This window comes from Rhea pennata, chromosome 2 (assembly GCF_028389875.1).
Source record: "Rhea pennata isolate bPtePen1 chromosome 2, bPtePen1.pri, whole genome shotgun sequence".
NCBI classification, from domain to species: domain Eukaryota; kingdom Metazoa; phylum Chordata; class Aves; order Rheiformes; family Rheidae; genus Rhea; species Rhea pennata.
In genome coordinates, this window is record NC_084664.1 from 58,549,165 (window position 1) to 58,567,765 (window position 18,601).

Consider the following 18,601-nt stretch of genomic DNA (forward strand, 5'->3'; position numbering starts at 1 on the left):
ATAGAAGTTAAGAGTAGGCTACTCTTTTACAGCAGAAGTCAAGCTTAAGGGTGCGTGGGAACTGAACAGGCTAAAGGAATGGTTGCAGAAAGGATGCATGTAATTGACCTGGGGTTAAACAGTTAGGAGCATGGCGTGTGTGCCTGGTATAGGTTAAAAAAAATGTGAAGAGATTATGTACATATGTCAAAAAGACTGAGAAATAATGACAAAAAGTTTCATTAGTTTGATTGAAATTCAGGTGTGCATTTGAAAAAGTGAGAATAATTCAGGTAACTCATATGGATAATGTATATGGAAGAGTGTTCAAGAAACTTGCATGAGCCCAGTAAAATCTGTGTCAGATGATGTTTATCACTGACACTGTCTAATTGTGCAATATGTGACATGCGTGGATTGTTATTTTACAGTACTAGTTTCTTACACCTATATTTCTATGCAAAGAAGAATGCAATATTAGATTTAACAAGTAACTCAAAAGATGGGGACAATAACATGTTGTGATGATATCAATTCCACAGCTTGTTTCAACACTAGGGTCTAATCAGGATAATGGCTCTTAAAGACCCAGAGCAGGTTTCTTTACTCCAGCAGCAAAAACTCAGAATAAGTAAAATTGATGGTTTATACCTATGAAATATGTATGAGATCAAAATCAGGTTCTCTGCTGTAGGTAATAAGGAAAAGTACTGTTGACTACACTTGACAAACTGTAATATTAGAAATGCCAGTACCAAACAGCTGCCAGGCACTTTAAAAAAGAATTTTATAAAGGTATGCCAGATCTCATTCGGATGACGTGCCATGTATCTGTTAGGGGTGAGAAATGCAATCCAGTTAATAGCATTACCGGGATAGCAGTGTGTCCATACATTAAGACAGATGCCAGGTTTAAAGTGCAATTTGGGTATAATCATTTGGGCAAGATTATTTTATACTTGACTAATTTAGCTAACAATTTCAAAAAGGTGCTAATTAAAAAATGCCTGTGGCTATCACTGGCTGCCAAATTGCAGAGATGCTGCCACTGAAATGTTCCCATCTAATTATTAACGAAGGCATTTGGCCTGGTTCAGGATTTAGAGAGCAGACCCATATTTACTGTAGTGTTAGCAAAATTCACTCTTGAAATTTCCCAAATCTGATTACTCTAACATTTTGAACAGTTTTACAACACTGTTACTCCATGATTAAGAGGAAGTGACATCTGGGTAATAAAGGCATCACAGAGTGAAGTGTTAGATCCTTAGATATTTATTTTTTAAACCAACATCATCTTGCAGGCTTCTGTTCTTTTCTGCAATCATGCAAGTAATTGATTTTTATCTTATGGGGAAAGGAAGCGAGATAAATGAGATTTACAAATATTTCATTGCCTGCTCCAATTGCAACTGTTACTGAAAGGGCTAGGAAGGTACTGGCAGTTTTGTGTTGAAAAACTGCTGGATACATTTGTACCAACTGAACAGAAGATCCCCCAAATTCTTCTCATGAATAGAAACTTCAAAAGATCATTACAGATGAGAAAAAAAAAATAAAAAAGTAAAGTAATTCCCCAAAATCTCATTATTCCCTGTATAGGCTCAAGAGACCTGCAAACTCGCCAAGGCTGGTACCGATTAGACAACACTGACAAAGGCCTTTAGTTTCCTCACAGTGGGCAAAGCAGCTTCCCTCAGCGATCCCTCAGATTTGGACCAGCAGCTTCTCACTGGCGCATCCAGCAGCAATCATCCTTTCTTTGGTGAAGAGGAGCATTACAGTACATTTCTACTGTGACTTATTGCCATTCTTTCCTCATGTCCTTAGTAATTCAGAAGCCGGTTTGCTTATTCAAGCTGCACAGTGAAAAGAGGTTTCCAGAACAAAGTTCTTTGAGAAAGAGAATGAGAAACCCAAGTTATCCATGACATAGAAGTAAAGATTTGGAGAAGGGAAAGGAAATCACTAGTGTAGCTTTCCAGTGCCATCTCGAGGTCTCTTGCATGCTACATGGTTTCTCGTTCCCAGAGAACGTTTCATCTCCTGCAGAAGTAGCCACATGCATGTGAGGAGGACGATGCACTCGATGACTGATCGAGTAAAATTGCCTCTCTAATGACAAACACTTTCAAGTCATTCTCAAGACATCTTTAAAGGGCCTACAGTTCAGAGTTATTGCATCTGCGCTTTCTGAAAACTAGGTCCCATCAAGGTTCCTCACACTGAGCACCCAAAAACTAAAACAGTCAAAACCCCCAGATCTATTCAAAATATTTTTAGGATAATGTTCAGGGTGAAGATTTGTGAGGGTAGAAATAAAGAAAGGAGAATGTTGTTTAAAAATCTCTTTCAAAGAGTAGGAAAATGTAGCTTAAGAAAACTCTGTAATTCTAAGAGTTCTATTTTTCTGAAGTTCAAAACCAATTCCCATACCCACAGAACTTTCCAAAAACGTCAGTTCTGATATGCTAAAACTCCTATGGATTCTCCTATGCCCAGGATGTTATGTACTTAGAACATGTTTCCAAGGCACCCTTTGTTAAAGCACGTGTTGCTAGCATGCCTGAAGCACACAGCTCCTGTGCAAATCAATAACACGTCTGCTTTGGCACAGGCACTTGGCAAAATTCAAAATATCTCAACAGTATGAAGAAACGTGAACCCATAAAAGCTTAATCTGAACCAAAGGCAAATGTCCTATTTAATCTGAAACAGGGACAAACACAGGCAGACGACCAAGTTTATACAGATCTGCAGAAAAAAAGGGGAAAAAAAGGAAAAATAAGTTACAGCTGTTTTCATTGGCAGAGCTTTTATTCCTGTCTATCCACATTTCTGTCAACTGCTCACTCTGCCCTATCTATCAGATGGCTCCCTCCCACTCTCGTAAAGCAGTGGCTCCCAACTTCTTTCATGTTGTGACTCAATTTTACAACAGGTAAAAGCCTAAAAAATGCCTCTTGCTGGCCTCCAAAGAAAGACGGCATTCTGGCTCCCCTTTCAGCCAGCCAGGATTTCAGACCTTGCTGAAGACCACACACCCTGAAATAGCTTTCATGATGCAGAACCAGAAAGGTCAGCTTTACCACCTCCATTTCTCCTTCACGACAGCTAGTGAGGCTGCACAATGACAAATTACATCACGACAGTAGAAGCGGGGTCCAGCTCAACTGACCCCATCCCCAGAAGGAACTGACAGCCAGAGTACTTACTCCTAAGCCACAAACTGAGTCCAAGATCCAATAAAATATAATGAAAATATAGTTTTAGTCTACTATACTTGTAAATTACCAGAAGGGGTGGTAGGGCATATGCTTTGCACAATGAAATAAGAGGAAGGTTTGCCAAAACAAAAAGTAAAACAAAAACTAGTTCTAAATGTAGGACTTCTAATTAACATTTTGACATGACAGCTATGCATCGATAAAGCCCACAGTTACTGAATAAATTGCTTGCTCTGTCATCTTGCCTTGAAGCAGGCAGGGGCCATCTTCAATATACTTGAAAAGATGCATTGTGTGCCCTTTTAGTTGCTACTTCTGTATCTGCTATATGATTGAGTCTTATGTATAATATATGCAACCTTTGCATATTTTTAAAAGCCATTTTTAAATGTCTGAATGCGCACAAAGTACCAAAAAAATGGCTTTTTTGACATAAAACACTCTACTTCTACAAAGAGAAAGCTATTACTTCATTTTTAATCAAACTTTGTCCTCAGAGGGGAAAAAGTCATCTTAAGGTTAAGAATATTTCCAATTTCATTTGCGTGTTTTTTTTTTTTTTTTTTTTTTTTTAATCTGAGCTGGTAATTAGTATTTACTGACATGGTAGTGTTGTTACGATGATTAATTTTTTTTTTAATCACATATGAAAATCTTCAGATGGAAACTGCAATGGAGGGGACAAGCCTGTATCATCTGTTGCTATTTAGTAGAGTAGGATTACAAGGAGAACACTTTTTTTTGACTCACTGTTTATTAGAGTCTGCAGCTTAAAAAAAAATAAGCAGCACACTTCAAACAAAGAATTGAGATGTGGCTAAAAATAAGAGCAATATCACAGCTGTCTGCGGCAGCTGCATTAAAACAAAATTTTTTTTGTTTTAATACTATTAAAACTAGTACAAAATACTATTAAGTATTTTGATTTTTTCTTTATTTACTTCTCAGACCTAAATATCTCCTCTAGTGATGGAAGTACACTTATTCCTCTTTAACTTCCTTATATTGCTTTTGCTATCTAAAAACCTTATCTACAGATTCTTGGGCTGTCATTTTGGTATACAGTCCTTGTTTCTGTGATAGTATATGTATCATTAATAGCACACAGACATGAATTTTCCAAGTGCTCTCATTCTTCAGGTCTTTCAAATGAAATTAAATACAGTCTTTGTTTAAAAGGTCATCTTTAAAATTATACACAATAAATTCTCTACTAGTAAAAATACATTTTAATAGCACTCCTCCCTCATCTCCACATTTCATTTCCAATGACTCTGAAGCAGCACAAATCAAGAGATGGGGCTTGTTGGTTGCTTCAGACTAGCAACATTTCCTTCTGTGACCATGGCATTAAAGGCTGATCTAGTGGCCTTTCTATAATTAATGAAGCTAATGCAAGGATGTGGACTACAGACACTTCATCATCTCCTTCTGAACCCAGAATCTTAGCTATCATTTTTTCCTAACGTTAATCCTGCATTTATGCACTTCCTATGCATCTGCACAGCTACTGAGGAGGGAAATCATCTTTCTTCCCATTGTAAATCATGCAGATGTGCTTATCAAATCCAAACAGAGATTCAGGATCATTTAAAAGAATGAAAAGTTAATAATAATTTTTAAATGTCAGAAGCACATAGATATTCCAAAGGTTTCTCAAGATATAAATTAATCAAATATATTTATGATAGGGTAAAAATAAGACATAAAAGGTCCTATATATCTTAGCAATTTCTAAAGACTGAATTTTAAAGTCATTTAGTCATCTAACAACGCTAACTGTCAAGTAACAGGAACTTTAGCATGACTTCAGTGCGCCGCAGTTGCTGTGTGATTTCAAAAAATCTCCTGAGGCATCTATCTGCTGCTCTATTCAACATGCTATTCTGTACAAGAAAGTCCCCTAACCCCTTTTCCATACCATAATCCTTCCGTCTTCCCTTGCTCTTCCTTCTCTGCACTATTTCCTTGCTTGGACTGTAAATCTCATGCCAGTGTGTAGTCCTGCTCTGCTCTTGCTGTAGTTTGTCTGTTTGGAACCCGAGAGCATACCCAGATTTACTCTTTCCTCAGTAGCCTTTTTTCCTTGGCCACGGAAGTCCACAGGCTGCCAGCACCCCACTATTTTCTCAGTCTTTCTTCTCCTTTGCTGTCTCCCAGGATAAACATTTTTTCCTCAAATCCATCAAAGCAAGTCAGATTCTGTCCCCAAGAGCTACTCTCTTTGCATGATCCATCCTTCCTACCAATTCCCCCTGGGAAGCAACCGGTTCTTTGCCTTGCCTCCTCCTAGTTCAAAGATAGCCTTGTCCCCTGGCTGTCCAAAGAAATTTGGATCCTGTGCCTCCCATCTGCCTGTTCCTCTGGCTTTTCACATGTGATAGCAGTGGGATTCCTGCTCTCGGTCACACGATGGGAAGGAGATAGCTCTAGAAGACCATATCCCAAACCTACCTGGGGGAGCCCTGCCAGGATCATGACACCCAAGCCTTTTTTTCTAGAGCTGCAGGGGCCCCTCTTGAAAACATGAAATCCTGACTGTCAGATGTCTCCCTTCCAGCACACATGGAGAGCAGTTCCCCAACCACCACGCTGCTGTGGAGGCCAAGCTGAACCAACCCCGCAACAGACAGAGCAGGAGCTTCGTTCATCCCACTTGCCTGAGGACAGAGCAAATACAGGGAGGGGAAACAGGGCAACCTCCTGCGGGGAGTCAAGGAAGGCTGGAGGCCCTCTCAGACCAAGCCACAACCCTACCCTTCCTGCACCACTCAGCAACTGCACCTGTGCAATTGCAATGTGGGGGTGGAACCTCTCTCCCGCAGAGGACTGTGATATCCCCTGCTCTGGATGATCACGTTTGCTGCAACTGCTGGCAGCTTTCTGGCTCCCAGTTGCTCCCTGCTGTGCTCTGTGGGTTGCAATGGGATCCAAAACAGGGATCACCCTGGCAGCACCTGGGGCAGGCTGACAGGTGTGCAATGTAAGGTTGAAGCAGAAAGTTTTTACTCTCCCCGCTCACCTTTTTATTTTTTTTTTAACATTAGCATACGCATCCAGATCTAGGGTGATGGATGTTATGTAACAGTTTAATGTGTCAATAGTTAAAAAAAAAAAACAGATTTATCTTTCATATGCTCCAAAGGACAGGAAACAGAAATGACAAGTAAAAATATGTAAATAAGCAAAGTAAAACTATCATCAAAAGAATTCACTTGTCCTTGGTGCATAAGAGAAGATGGGGGAAAAAAAAGTATATTGCTCCTGCCTGTGCTCTTGCTTACGCACAGTAAATATCCAGTAGCAAATCAGCACTAGCACATTACAATATACAGTAATGGCTGTCTTCTTCTGTTCAGAGAATGATTATTTACTGCTAAGTGCTGCTATAAATGCAGTCTTGTAAAACTGTCATGAAAATTTACACATGCAAGCATAACACTCGCTTACCTACCCTTGCAAGGACAATAAAGTAGAAGAAAACCCAACCTAGTAAGTCTAGTTTACTGTAAGAAAATACCATGTCTGGGACAGGTAAACCTTTTCACATCTTCTGTAAATATTGACGGCTCTTTGTAAATACATACAGAAAGGTAGTAGGCCTGCCCTGAAGACTTTTCAGTCTAAGTAATAACAGTTCAAGGACATTAAAAAAACCAAAAGTTACTGAAAAGGGGTTTGAAGAAGAACAGCAGATGCTCCCAGTGCTCGGTAGCAGAAGCCTGCCTCTTCCCCAAGCTGACAAAATCTAAACTTGGAGCCTCCAGGGAGAGGTAAGGAAAGCTCACAGCGTAAGAGGAAGCACATCTGGGGCAGAAGACAATCCCTTCTACCCATCACAGAGAGCCCTAATCTCTGTTCGCCCCTGAGAACAAAACCACTTCCTTGAAGCCAGGCAGAACATGCTCCGATTCCCCCAGAATGCTTCTCCCCTGGACACGGCAACCTGAAATAGTGAAAGGAGGAGTAAAGCTTCACTTCAGCAAATGAGCTTTCATCAAATTCTAATCCAATTGTAAGTGCATGCCACAAACTGCTTCGTACATATGTGTCTTCCTGATTCGGGGTTTTTGGTTTCTTTCTTTTTCCAAATATTGCCATTTGCTGTGGAAACAATCCTTCTGCAAGGCTCATCATATAGCACAAACAGAAATGTGAGTTTCCTCTGTTAATAAAACCTGCAGCATTTATTTGTAGCATCAAGGGGGGGGGGGGGGAAGAAGAAAAGTCTGTAAGTACCTTCTCACTCAGAGTGCCAGCAACCTGCTCTGCTCCTGCATGTATGTGCTGTGGCTCCCAGGCCCTCAGCCACTTTCCTTAGGGATTTTCATTGGCCCCCGATGGTGGACCACATCCTTGGAGATGGCATACCAGCCTGAGAAACGAGCCAAACCTTGAGCTTGTTTGTTGGGGGAGGCCTCGCTGACCACAGCTTCCGTGTGCTGCTGGACTACTGACCATGCCTGGGAAAAACCATGGCCCAAACTGAGGCACCGTGCCCGAGAGGTCACAGGCACAATTCAGTTTGAAGCCAGGCCTTTGCAGCAAACTGGCGGAGGACAGCCCAAAGCAACAGGCCTCCAAAGCCAAAGGGAAAGCTTGGATCAGAAGGCAACCAGCAATACTGAGCGATTTGCCCTGGGGGCAAGTGCAGGTATGATGGGAGCTGTTAAAATGGAATATCCTACAAACCCCCTGATGTGGCGAGATGATGCCTTATCTGTCTGCTAGCAAAAAATTAAAATATTCTGAATGTGTTTAAATCCAAGAGTGGGTCTAGATCAGGTAATTTTTTCCTTATATCTGGCTAGAGTCCTTTTAATCTGGCTGCAAAACATCCATAGCTCGAATGATGAGTAATAAGCTTTGGGCAAGCAATATAAACTGGGACAGAGAAAGATGGCAACCAGCTAGGAGCAGAGCTCTAGAAAAAAAAATAAATCAAATACTAATAGATAAAAATCACTAATATTTGTTCTTCTTTAACATGATTTGATTTTCATTTTCAAAAGCAGCAAGGAAGGCCTCACTGTTACCCCTCGGGCAAGGCAAGAGGCGTGCTCTGCGTTACACCGGGGGGGGGGGGGGCGGGCGGGGAGCCGAAGCACAAAATGCTTCCCCCCTTCCAAACACGGTGCTGCACGTTTCCGTATGCGGGGAAGGCCACAGGAGCCCGCGTTTTCTAAGGCGACGAACTCTTGCAGCTCTCAGTGGCCTCGGCGCTTTTGCGAACCAACGGATGCCTGAACCCTAAGTCACTCACAGCCCGAACGAAATTTTTATTATTATTTCTCCCCCCTTCTTTGAACAGCATTCGCGGGGTGCAGGGCACCGCCTCCCCCCGCCTCCGGCTGCCCCAGGTACAGCACAGTACAGCACAGCCACCTCCGACCGTTAAGGGCTGGGCTGTTTTGAATTTCTGAATTTCCTTGTTTACTGGCGAGGCCGCAGAGCTTCCGCCCAGGGGCGGCGCCGGCAGGGGGAACCCCAGAAACACCAGCCCGCCCAAATTTCCCGTTTTCTTTCTTTTTTTTTTTATTTCCCCCCCCCTTCTCTCCCCTCAAAACTGCTCCCCCAACCGCCGCCACTATGCCCGGAAGGGGCGTGGCCGTCGCCGCGCCTGCGTGCGTGCGGGGTGACGTCACGCGCTCCCTCCGTGTGTGCGACGTGGCCTCTCGCCGGCGCAGCGACCCGTAACGGCCGTTAGGGACACGGGTAACGGTCGGGACCCCCCGCGCTGGGCGGGGAGAGCGGCCGGGGGGGGGGGGGGGGGCGCCCGGCTGCGGCCCGCTGTGGGGCTCCGGTGCTGTCTGCCCCTGCGGGCCGGGGCCGAAGTTTGGGCGTCTCGCGGCCGCCAGGACGGCCCGGCCGGGCCCGGGGAGGGTAGTGAGCCCCTGTTGCGAGGGTGGGTGGTCACAGTTCTCCCAACCACGCCGGGGGGGGGGGCGCTGTTAAAGGATTGTTTCTTTTTGTCAGAAAACAAAATATGGGGGCACCTGAGGAGGGAAACATTAGAGGGTCGGGTATGAGGGGCTCTCACGCCAGGGGGTTTGTACTAATTTTTGGCCATAGATCTATCTAGGCTGGTGTCCTGTTAGTGAGGGTAGCCACTAGAAGATGCTTATTTCGAGTAGGAGATCAGGCCATATATATTGTGGTATTCCCTGAACGCTCACCAAGCCTCCAGCAGCTGGTGGCTTAGGGATTTCTTCAGATAGGTGAATTTTACTGCTGTTTAGTAGGCTTCAGTAGTTTTCTTATAAAAACAGCGTAAGACATAAACTGGATGCAGGCTATGGTAGAGCTGTTTTCCTTTTGTATGCTGAAAGGCATATTTTTTTCATACTGTCTGTAGGCAGCAGCAGCAGCTTGTTGGTGTATTTAAACTACAATGAAGCTTGAGGTCTACAGGCTTTTCTAGTGTGCTTCAAGCCAAAAATTCTGTGAAGGCAGAAGGAATTTCTGTAGGTTAAACATTGATCTGTATTATTGATATAACATCTTTCACTTGTGTGCATTGGAAGTGTCATTTTAAAGTTGGTTATGCTGGAATACGAGATTTGAAACAATCTTAGGAATACTGCCTTTTACAAATTTTGCAGTTAAGTGCTCCTTCTGTAACTAAAAACTTTTATCTTCTGTTACATGTGGCACCACTAATTCTAAATCTGTTCATCTTTGCAGGTAATCATGGATCAAGTAATGCAATTTGTGGAACCCAGCCGTCAGTTTGTGAAAGACTCCATACGGCTGGTGAAGAGGTGCACTAAGCCTGACAGGAAAGGTAAAACACGTGATAAAGTGCCACGTATGTTTATGTCACTTCTGTGTTGATCCATTTGTCATAAATGTTTCTCTGCTTCCCATGTGAAATATAAACTTGAGCAGTGCTTCAAATTTTAATGAGTTTATAGTTCTGGATATAATAAAATGTTATTTTTTGATTCCTACTTAAGTCAGGTATGTGACAGTGGTACTAAAGCTCACCTTACGAAATAGACTAAGTAGCTTAAATTAGCCATTTTGAGATGGGTAAGTAATAATTCTCGTGTATCAGGTAAACTGTTCTCAGAACTTGTGTGCACTCATAAAAGAACACACGGTAGTCAAATTTGGCAGACTGCAGACCTGAAAGGAGCTAGGATTGTTGTTTGCACTGCTGATGCAGTACTTCAGGTCTTCTAGTGACTGCTTGATGGAGACAGGGCCAACCGTGTTGCTGGAGGTACACACAAGATTTTTTTGGCCTTTTCTGGGGCGTTAGAGAGAAGCTACAACCAGAAGCATCATGTAAACGCTGTTCTTGGCCACTGGAACCCTGTAGTTAGTGTGCTTTGTTCATGTGCTCAGGATTAAGTTCACTGACATCTTATGAGGTCAGTAAGAAACTTTATTTGTGGTCAGACTGACAGAGTTGTTAGGGGTTGTTGACCTCAGTAAAAAATGTCCTAAAACACCTGAGAATTTCCCATGATGTGCTCCACTGTTGTGGAGATTGAGACGCTGTCTTCCTGTGGTGTATGTAATTGCTGCTTTTCTGCTTTTTGATATGTGTATTGGGGATTGTTTTCAGGACATAGAGGGGTATGGAAGAAAGTTATGGAATAGTTCCATAAATTGTTACAGACTGTGGGTACTTTCAGTTCTGTCTTCCTAATTTAAAACAAAAAAAATGGAGATTAGCTATGTTTGTGATCAGCTATGTTTTGTGAAAGCAGCGTTTTTTTTTCCCCTCAACATCTTATCTCTCTTCTGAGAAAGCATATTTGTTTCTCAACATCAAGGTGGTCTGCACTTAAACTTCTTCCTGCACTAACATAACCACTTTCTGAAGACAGGTCTTTCCCCTGGTCACTGTAACGAACATCTCCTGTATGCCATACGCTAGCTTCCTGGACTAAATGTTTTCTCTTTTTTGCGTTTGCAGAGTTCCAGAAGATTGCGATGGCAACAGCAATAGGCTTTGCAATAATGGGATTTATTGGCTTCTTTGTCAAATTGATCCATATCCCAATCAACAACATTATTGTGTAAGTAAATACAAAATTTCACTTTTTAAAAAATTTACATTTGCTTTTATCCATTCAGTTTAACACAAAGGATTTTAGATCCCTATAGGATCCTCTAGCATCTGTGGATTTCACATTTCCTTGTAATATGACATTCATTACTTGGTAAATACTCAAAGAACTTGATTAATAAGTAGGTCATTAATTTCAAGTTGAAGTCTTAGGATGCTGCAGAATATTAGATTCGTAGTTCTTCAGTCTTTCTTTGAATATTTGCTTCAAAACTGAATGTCAGATATTCTGATGTCCTGTTCCTCAGTCTATGTTTATGCTCCTCGTTCTATGTTTATGCATAGAACACTTACCTTATTTGGATCTCCTCTTACCTTTTCTAGTTTATAATTTGGGCATCCAAAATATATGCATAGAAGATAACAAAAAAACCATCTGTGCTGGAAGAAGGCAACGCACAGAGCTAAGTTTGTATTGTTTCACTTATTAAAATAGATATAATTGAAGTTTTTTTTTATTTTATGTGTAACAGCATTCTGTAAAATACCCTTTGGAATGAATGTTGCAGCATGACAGACTTCAGTATTAAGTTGATTGGCAGCTATGGTACTGACATTTTAACAGGCTTGATGAAAACTTGTCAGCTTCTCCAGAGCTGATGTAGTTGCTTTTCTAGTACTGGATCAGGTAAAATACTATGCGGTGACCATGAAACTCAGCTGACTTAGGCCTCTAAGATAGTTACCCTCTAAGCAAGGAGAGGTGTCTGACAAAGGAGACAAGCTGTAATTGTAGTAGTGTTTATCCTAACAAGGCAGTATTGGGATGCTAAACTAGACTTAAACTGGGATGTAAAAAACACTTCACTAGTTGAAACTGGTTACTCTGTTCTCTCAACAGTGGCGGCTGAACAATCATCAGGGACTTTGGGACACTTGCTCCAAAGACTTCACAACATTGTAACTTGTTTAATATTAAACAAGCTCAGATGGGATTTCAAACGTTCTTGACATTTTCTCTCTTTTAAAGTGTACATGCTTATATCTGTCTACATTACAAAATTTTTTTAGCAATAGTGTGTTTCTTGCTACTTCTTTCAACTGTAATAGAATCATTCAAGTTGAAAGAACTTTGAGAAGTCTCTAGTCCAACCTTCTGCTCAAACTGGGGTCAACACTGCGTTCAGACCAGGTTGCTAGGACTTTGTCCAGTCAGGTCCTGAAAACCTCCAGGGATGGAGACTGCATAGGTTCTCTTGGCAACCTAGCTCAATGCTTAATTTTCGTCTTAGTCAACAGCACTGTTCCAGCAAAGGCAGGAAGCAAGGAAGCAGCATTATTTTAAACTGTCCAAGTGGTGAGTTAAGAGGCTATCATCAGCTGGAGCTTAAATTTATAGAATCATCAGCATTACCCCAAATTTGTTTCTGCATTTGGAAGTTCTGTTGCACTGTACTACAGTGCTTGACTGGAGGAAAAAAAAAAATTCCCAGCAAAATAGTAAGTGGCACCTCTAATTCTTATTTTGAATTAAGGGGGGAAAAAAAACCCTCACTGTTACTAAAACTTAAAGTTTAAGGTTAACTTAATTTTTCAGACATATTAAGCAGTCTTTCAGAGAAGCAATAAGCTTTAGATTGTTGGATAGGACATACACCCTTACTGATCTGTTTTGGATACTGGTGCTGGAAGAAGACTGCACTAAGACTACAGAAACTGGTATATGCTAGCTGTGCTTTTCCTTCTCTGACTGAGGCTAACATTTAATTCCAAAAAGCCTAATGTAAATTTTTAGTAATTTGCTAATAATTAGATGTTACAGTGCTTCTTTTATTACAGGCTTTAACAGTACTTGATACTGGGAGATACTGATGCTGGTATTATAGCAAAACTGAAGCTTCTTCAGTGCACCAGCTTGCTTTACAAGTAGATTGAATTACTAGTCTTCTAGGAAATCTTCACAACATCAAAATATGCTCTGAAGCAGGTCAGGAAAATGAGATTAAATGCTCTTTTGTTATCACCTTTCTAGAAAGAAGTACTGTGTGCAACTGTACTCTGCTTTCTTGGCAAAAGGAAAAAAAATGTTCAGTGATGGCACAAAATACTTTGTGAAAACAGTCTGTACTGACCAGACTAGCAGTAATAGTTTTCTTTTTACATCCATTCTTACCTGTTTGTCATCATATTGGGAGAGAGCACATGTGTTTTCTGAGTGAATAGCATGAGGTATCAGAGTGATGTACCCAATCATTTCTCCTAATCTTGATTTGATCTCAACTGATTTTTATTTCAGACTTGTTTTCCATTCACTACATAAAATCAGTGCATGATTATTTCCTTAGGAACAAGGAAGTTCTGCTATCTTCTTCCAGTGCAATTTCTCAGTATTTTGAGTTCTGTCAGATAAAGGCAACGGTAGCTCATCTTATTCTTTGATAGCCATTGTCCACAGCAAAGGCTTGTCTGTCTCAATGGTTACAATCCCAGAGTTGTCATAGGTATTTGAAGTACTGACGAGTGTTCCAAACTTCAGCATGTGGTTAGCTGTGAGAAATAAGAGAGAGATGTAGTGGCACTCTTGAAACAAATACACTTACTGGCATTTATCTTTTGTAAACTGCCTCTCCTCCCCAAAGAAAGAATACAACAGCTGAATAAATTACCCTAGATGAACAACATCTAAAATAGCTATTTTAGAGACTAATTAGAAGGGTTGTATCAGATGACCTCCAGAAGGAATAAATTAATACTCAACACCAAACAAACAAGGCCCCAAAACAAACAAGGAGTTTAACTTTTATCTGGTATTATCTTCCTTCTGGAGAGGGAGATGCTTGCATTTTATAAACATACAGACTACCCTAGGGACATTCTGAACCTAGTCAGTTCTGTATTACCTTTTGCTTGTACAAAGTTTTAATGTACCAGCTCCAAGATTATTCTTTGTTACAGCCTCTAAAACAAGTCAAATCACAGATCGTATTAACTAATGCCACTCAGGGTTACATGTCTATGAAAGATACAAGGAAAGCTGCAGCTGTGGACAATTGTTTAGGTACATCAGCAAGTACATGTGGTCTGTTAGAATTGTCAAATCATGCATTAAAACTAACGATAGTCCTCTGGATTTGCTAGTAAATGGCCCAGTACAAATAGAGATCCAACTCGACATGTATCAATTAAACTTTATCCTGGGATTTGCAATAGATGAATATTTCAATTGTAGAGATTATTTATTAACACAGGCTAATAAACTCACATATTTGATGTATATTGTGCTGTCCACCAGGCTTTGTAAACGGCACTGTGGGGACTGATTTTACCATGCAGTATGGTTTGAAAATGAGGGCAGTCTGACAGAAGGCGGGACGGACAATGGGGTTCAGTGTCTCTTCTGCCAAATCTGTACTTAGAGCTATTTTTTCCTGCTCCCACTCCAGTTACTAGCCTGAAACAAATCGGGGGGTGGGGGAGCGAAGGTTTCATCTGCTATCTGTATTTGCTGGAAATGAGAGAATAATGACTGAATTTCACAACTGCTTTAAAATCCTTGAAGCAATTTAAGATTCCTGCCATTTGAATATTTTGACTTTTTAGAGCATAACTGCAATGCAGTGCAGAAAAAATAAGTATTGTACTAGATCAATTATGTGCCTAAAATAAGTGCTAGATTTTATCGGGATGACTTCGTACACAGAATGGCAAGTAGACGGGCTTCCAGACAAAGGCCGTGGCAAATGACTCTTGGCTTTTACCCTTTGGGAAGGGACAGCAGGAGCTGGTGAAGCTATGCCTCGCTAGAAGCTGATGCACTAGACAGTCGCTGGGAATCTGGATTTCACAGTTTACCAGTAAGTCATTTAATGAAGATGGGGAAACACGAGGGAAGAGTTCCCTGTGTAAAAATACTCCCAAAATATTACTGAATTAAGTTTTATTATGATCAAGTTACAAATACATTTCAAGTAATTTTGAACTAGTTAATAACCTTAAATGGTATAATGTATTTGTTGACACACACTAAAAATACCCATTTTTGGATGCTGTATGCTTCAGCGCTAGGGGAAAAAATTCCAGAACTATGGAGTAAAGTCTTACTTTTCCTGTATAAACCCACTCATTTAGTATCGTCTATTCCTTCATGCTTAAAGCTCTCAGAATTATTCTTACTGTTTCAACTTTACATAAAAAATAAATGTTTTGTCAGAAGGCAAGAATTTAGAACAACATGGCAGCTTAACAAAACAAAAACTGATGTCTTCATGCACAGAAATAAGAAAAAATCTTGCAGTTTTTTTTTAAATTGAAAAGTTCTTGCCCACTAGGTGGAGCCTTTCATCTTTCTCTGCCAGATTCTGTTCTGTGCCAAGGATCAGTGAAATGCAGAAGTGAAAAATGCTAAAACTATAGAACAATATTGTTGATTCACATGGCTCAAATGGACAAATTCAAATTATTTGCTTTCACAACCAGCCAATGTTTCAGCTAGTGTAATTAAAAAGGCATGCTTTCAATTCAATCGATGAACAGTAATTAATGTGGAAATGGGTTTAAGCTGGTAAGGGACATACATACTTATTGCCTTTAGGAAAACTTTACTGTGTTATGCAGTGGGACATGAAGAGCACAAGGTCAAAGGACTGGGAAGTTCTGTCAGTTCATACCTGATCCATTCTCTCTCTCTCTCTCTCTCTCTGTGTCTCTCTCTGTCTCTCTGTCTCTCTGTCTCTCTGTCTCTCTGTCTCTCTGTCTCTCTGTCTCTCTGTCTCTCTGTCTCTCTGTCTCTCTGTCTCTCTGTCTCTCTGTCTCTCTGTCTCTCTGTCTCTCTGTCTCTCTGTCTCTCTGTCTCTCTGTCTCTCTGTCTCTCTGTCTCTCTGTCTCTCTGTCTCTCTGTCTCTCTGTCTCTCTGTCTCTCTGTCTCTCTGTCTCTCTGTCTCTCTGTCTCTCTGTCTCTCTGTCTCTCGGCTTTGAGTCTGATTTGTTAAGTCTTAGCAGTAGCTTATCACTTAGAAAAAATATTACCTAAACCTATTATTCTTGCTGTTGAGATTATTTTTCTGTGAAATACAGTCTAATGAAAGAATTTTTTTTTTTATTGCCCAGTCATTAATGGTTATAGTTCTGATGGGTACAAGAAATTATTTTAATAAAGGATTTCAGATGGTGATATATTTTTATTCTTATCTGGAAAAGACCCCTAATTTTCAGAATCTTCTCTATTTTACTTAGGGGGCAGTAAAATTATTCTTTTTGACAAAAGTAATTTGCCTTTTGTTTTTCATGAGTGTTGTTTTGGATAAAAACAGAAGTGATCTTTTGAAAATGACCACCTCTTCCCACTTCCAACAGTGCTAGACTTTATTTTAAACCTAAAATTTCACTTAGTTCTTTGGTTTGGAACTATGTTTACTGAAAATAAACAGCTCATGAAAAAATATTCTACTCAGCTCTTTCACTGTAGCTGCACTATTTTTCATTACTCTCTATCTGTAAAGTCAGCATGTCTTGGTGGTGCTGATTCTAGGTGGCCATACCTCCAGGGAAAACAGTGGGGATTACAGGTGGGTTTTTATTTTTTTAAAAGCCTGAAAATGTAACTAAAAAATAGATCTGAGGTGTCTGGAAGTCTTGATGACTCTGGATTTATGGTCATGGACAGGGCTTATTTCGATGCGGTTGTGGAGGAACATATTCCTAGCAGTTTTGATTTCATATAGCAGGTGGTTGAATCCATCAACATTTCAGAATGTTGGAAATAATTTAGAGCAGAAATAGAAGGGCTGGTAGATGAGCTTTCAAAAGGAGCATAATCACAAAGATCACTATATTTATGCGTATATTTCTTAGATATTCCTTTTGTTGACCAAAGGAATATACATCCTATACATCAAAGGAGATTTTATTAACCCAGAGACTGCCCACTTCCACTATTTTATTGCTGGTTTGATACTTGATACTTTTTTTTTTTTTTTTTTAAATAACATTCTGAAGATGTTGCAGGGAAATGCAACTCAGAGGTAAGATTCTGAAAGCTGATAATTCTCATGGTTGCTAGAAGAAAGTTTGGAAATGTGAAACAAATGTACCATATAGGTAATCAAGCTATGTATTAAAACAAGCAGATCCACCACCAACAAAAACCCTGAAAATTGTATTTTTAAAGCTCTTATCGTATTTATACCTCTGCCATGCCTGGGAGTTTTATATTCTAGTTGGCAGTGCCGAAAATTTGATCTAAGCTTTACTGCCATTTGACTTCTGTTGTGCCACAGTCTTTCAGACTGGAAACAGTAAATAGCATGGACTCCATTTTTATTTAATTAAAACTACATTGGGCCTCATTGTATTAGGGACTATAAAAACACTAACTCTCAGTATCAGATTACTCCTCTTAAACTATTTCTGTATTTATGTTCTGGTAGACTCATAAACATTATTCCTGTAACTTCACCGTACTATTTAAGATATTTAAATATAAAGCTCAGTCCAATAGAAAAGAACTTACATTAAGATCTAACACAGATCTTTTAAATTGCACTTAAGGAATACCTTAGAAAGGCCCAGGCCTTCTGCTGACCTATACAGAGGAGAAACTTCATTTTATATGTACCCTATATAGCAAGAGGAAATCATAACATTAATTTGAAACAGTTAATTGAAAAATCTGGCCCTTACATTAGTTCCTACACTTATACCAAATACATACACATATATATATTTATATATATATATGCATATATATAGAACATGGACAGCAGAGATGCTTTAAACTGCAGTATCTAATGGCTGTGGTGGAAGAGGAATTTAAGAGGACAAGTCTTTCCTTACCAAGGAGTAGATGTAGCGAACGAAGTGAATTTGGTGTGCAAATGGCTTAAGAACATTCCTGCCTCATGTCTTCATTCAAATACGTTTAGGTGTTTAGGTTCCACAAAATGCAACGCTTCTGGAAGCCCCTTGTATTCAGTATCATAGCACAAGGGTCCCCACTCACTCACTGGACTTTCACCGACAGTTCAAGGTCTTACTGTGACCAGAAGTGCAAAGAGAACAAAATATCCTCACTGTAAGCAGTAAGGGAGTATTGTGATATATGTACTATGTTTCCTTTCCCCAGTAGTGTATGTCAATTACTTTCTAAAATACGCAAAGTCACACCTTACCACTTTCCTTCACTGAAAAGAGAAATGGGTACAAGAATGCAAGCAGACAGCCACTGCTGGCCTGGATATTTGGAATATCAAAATAATTAATAATTAATTAAAAGCCTTATTATAATGAATGTAATTTTCTTTTTCCCCTAGGCAAATATTGCATCAAAATGATAGAAAATTAAGATCAATAAGCTGAAACACAAGTTAAAGTGAAATAT

The 18,601-nt window shown here is 40.1% G+C and overlaps 2 protein-coding genes across 9 annotated transcripts in view; one reads left to right on the forward strand and one right to left on the reverse strand.

Annotated features, from left to right (window-relative positions):
* The first annotated feature begins 8,821 nt into the window (after positions 1-8,821).
* On the forward strand, positions 8,822-12,228 carry SEC61G (SEC61 translocon subunit gamma). Its single transcript, XM_062569604.1, has 4 exons — positions 8,822-8,921; positions 9,891-9,990; positions 11,134-11,236; positions 12,128-12,228. The coding sequence occupies exons 2-4, from the start codon at positions 9,897-9,899 to the stop codon at positions 12,135-12,137; spliced, it is 207 nt and encodes a 68-aa protein (XP_062425588.1). The 5' UTR covers positions 8,822-8,921; positions 9,891-9,896; the 3' UTR covers positions 12,138-12,228.
* Positions 12,229-13,491: 1,263 nt separating this feature from the next.
* TPK1 (thiamin pyrophosphokinase 1) overlaps positions 13,492-18,601 on the reverse strand; it is a 309,021-nt gene continuing 303,911 nt past the window's right edge. For 5 of the 8 annotated variants that reach the window (XM_062569597.1, XM_062569603.1, XM_062569598.1 and 2 more), the window contains one exon: positions 13,492-13,773. In XM_062569597.1, the coding sequence (XP_062425581.1) occupies positions 13,655-13,773 (119 nt within the window). In that variant the 3' untranslated portion in view covers positions 13,492-13,654. The remainder of the gene's footprint in view (positions 13,774-18,601) is intronic. The other 3 variants (XM_062569601.1, XM_062569600.1, XM_062569599.1) reach the window with 1 other exon arrangement.

Excerpts from the sequence above, each read along its gene's own strand:
- SEC61G (XM_062569604.1), top strand. The coding sequence starts at position 9,897 with ATGGATCAAGTAATGCAATTTGTGGAACCCAGCCGTCAGTTTGTGAAA. Across the intron at positions 9,991-11,133 it reads CACTAAGCCTGACAGGAAAG|AGTTCCAGAAGATTGCGATG; the intron begins GTAAAACACGTG and ends TTGCGTTTGCAG.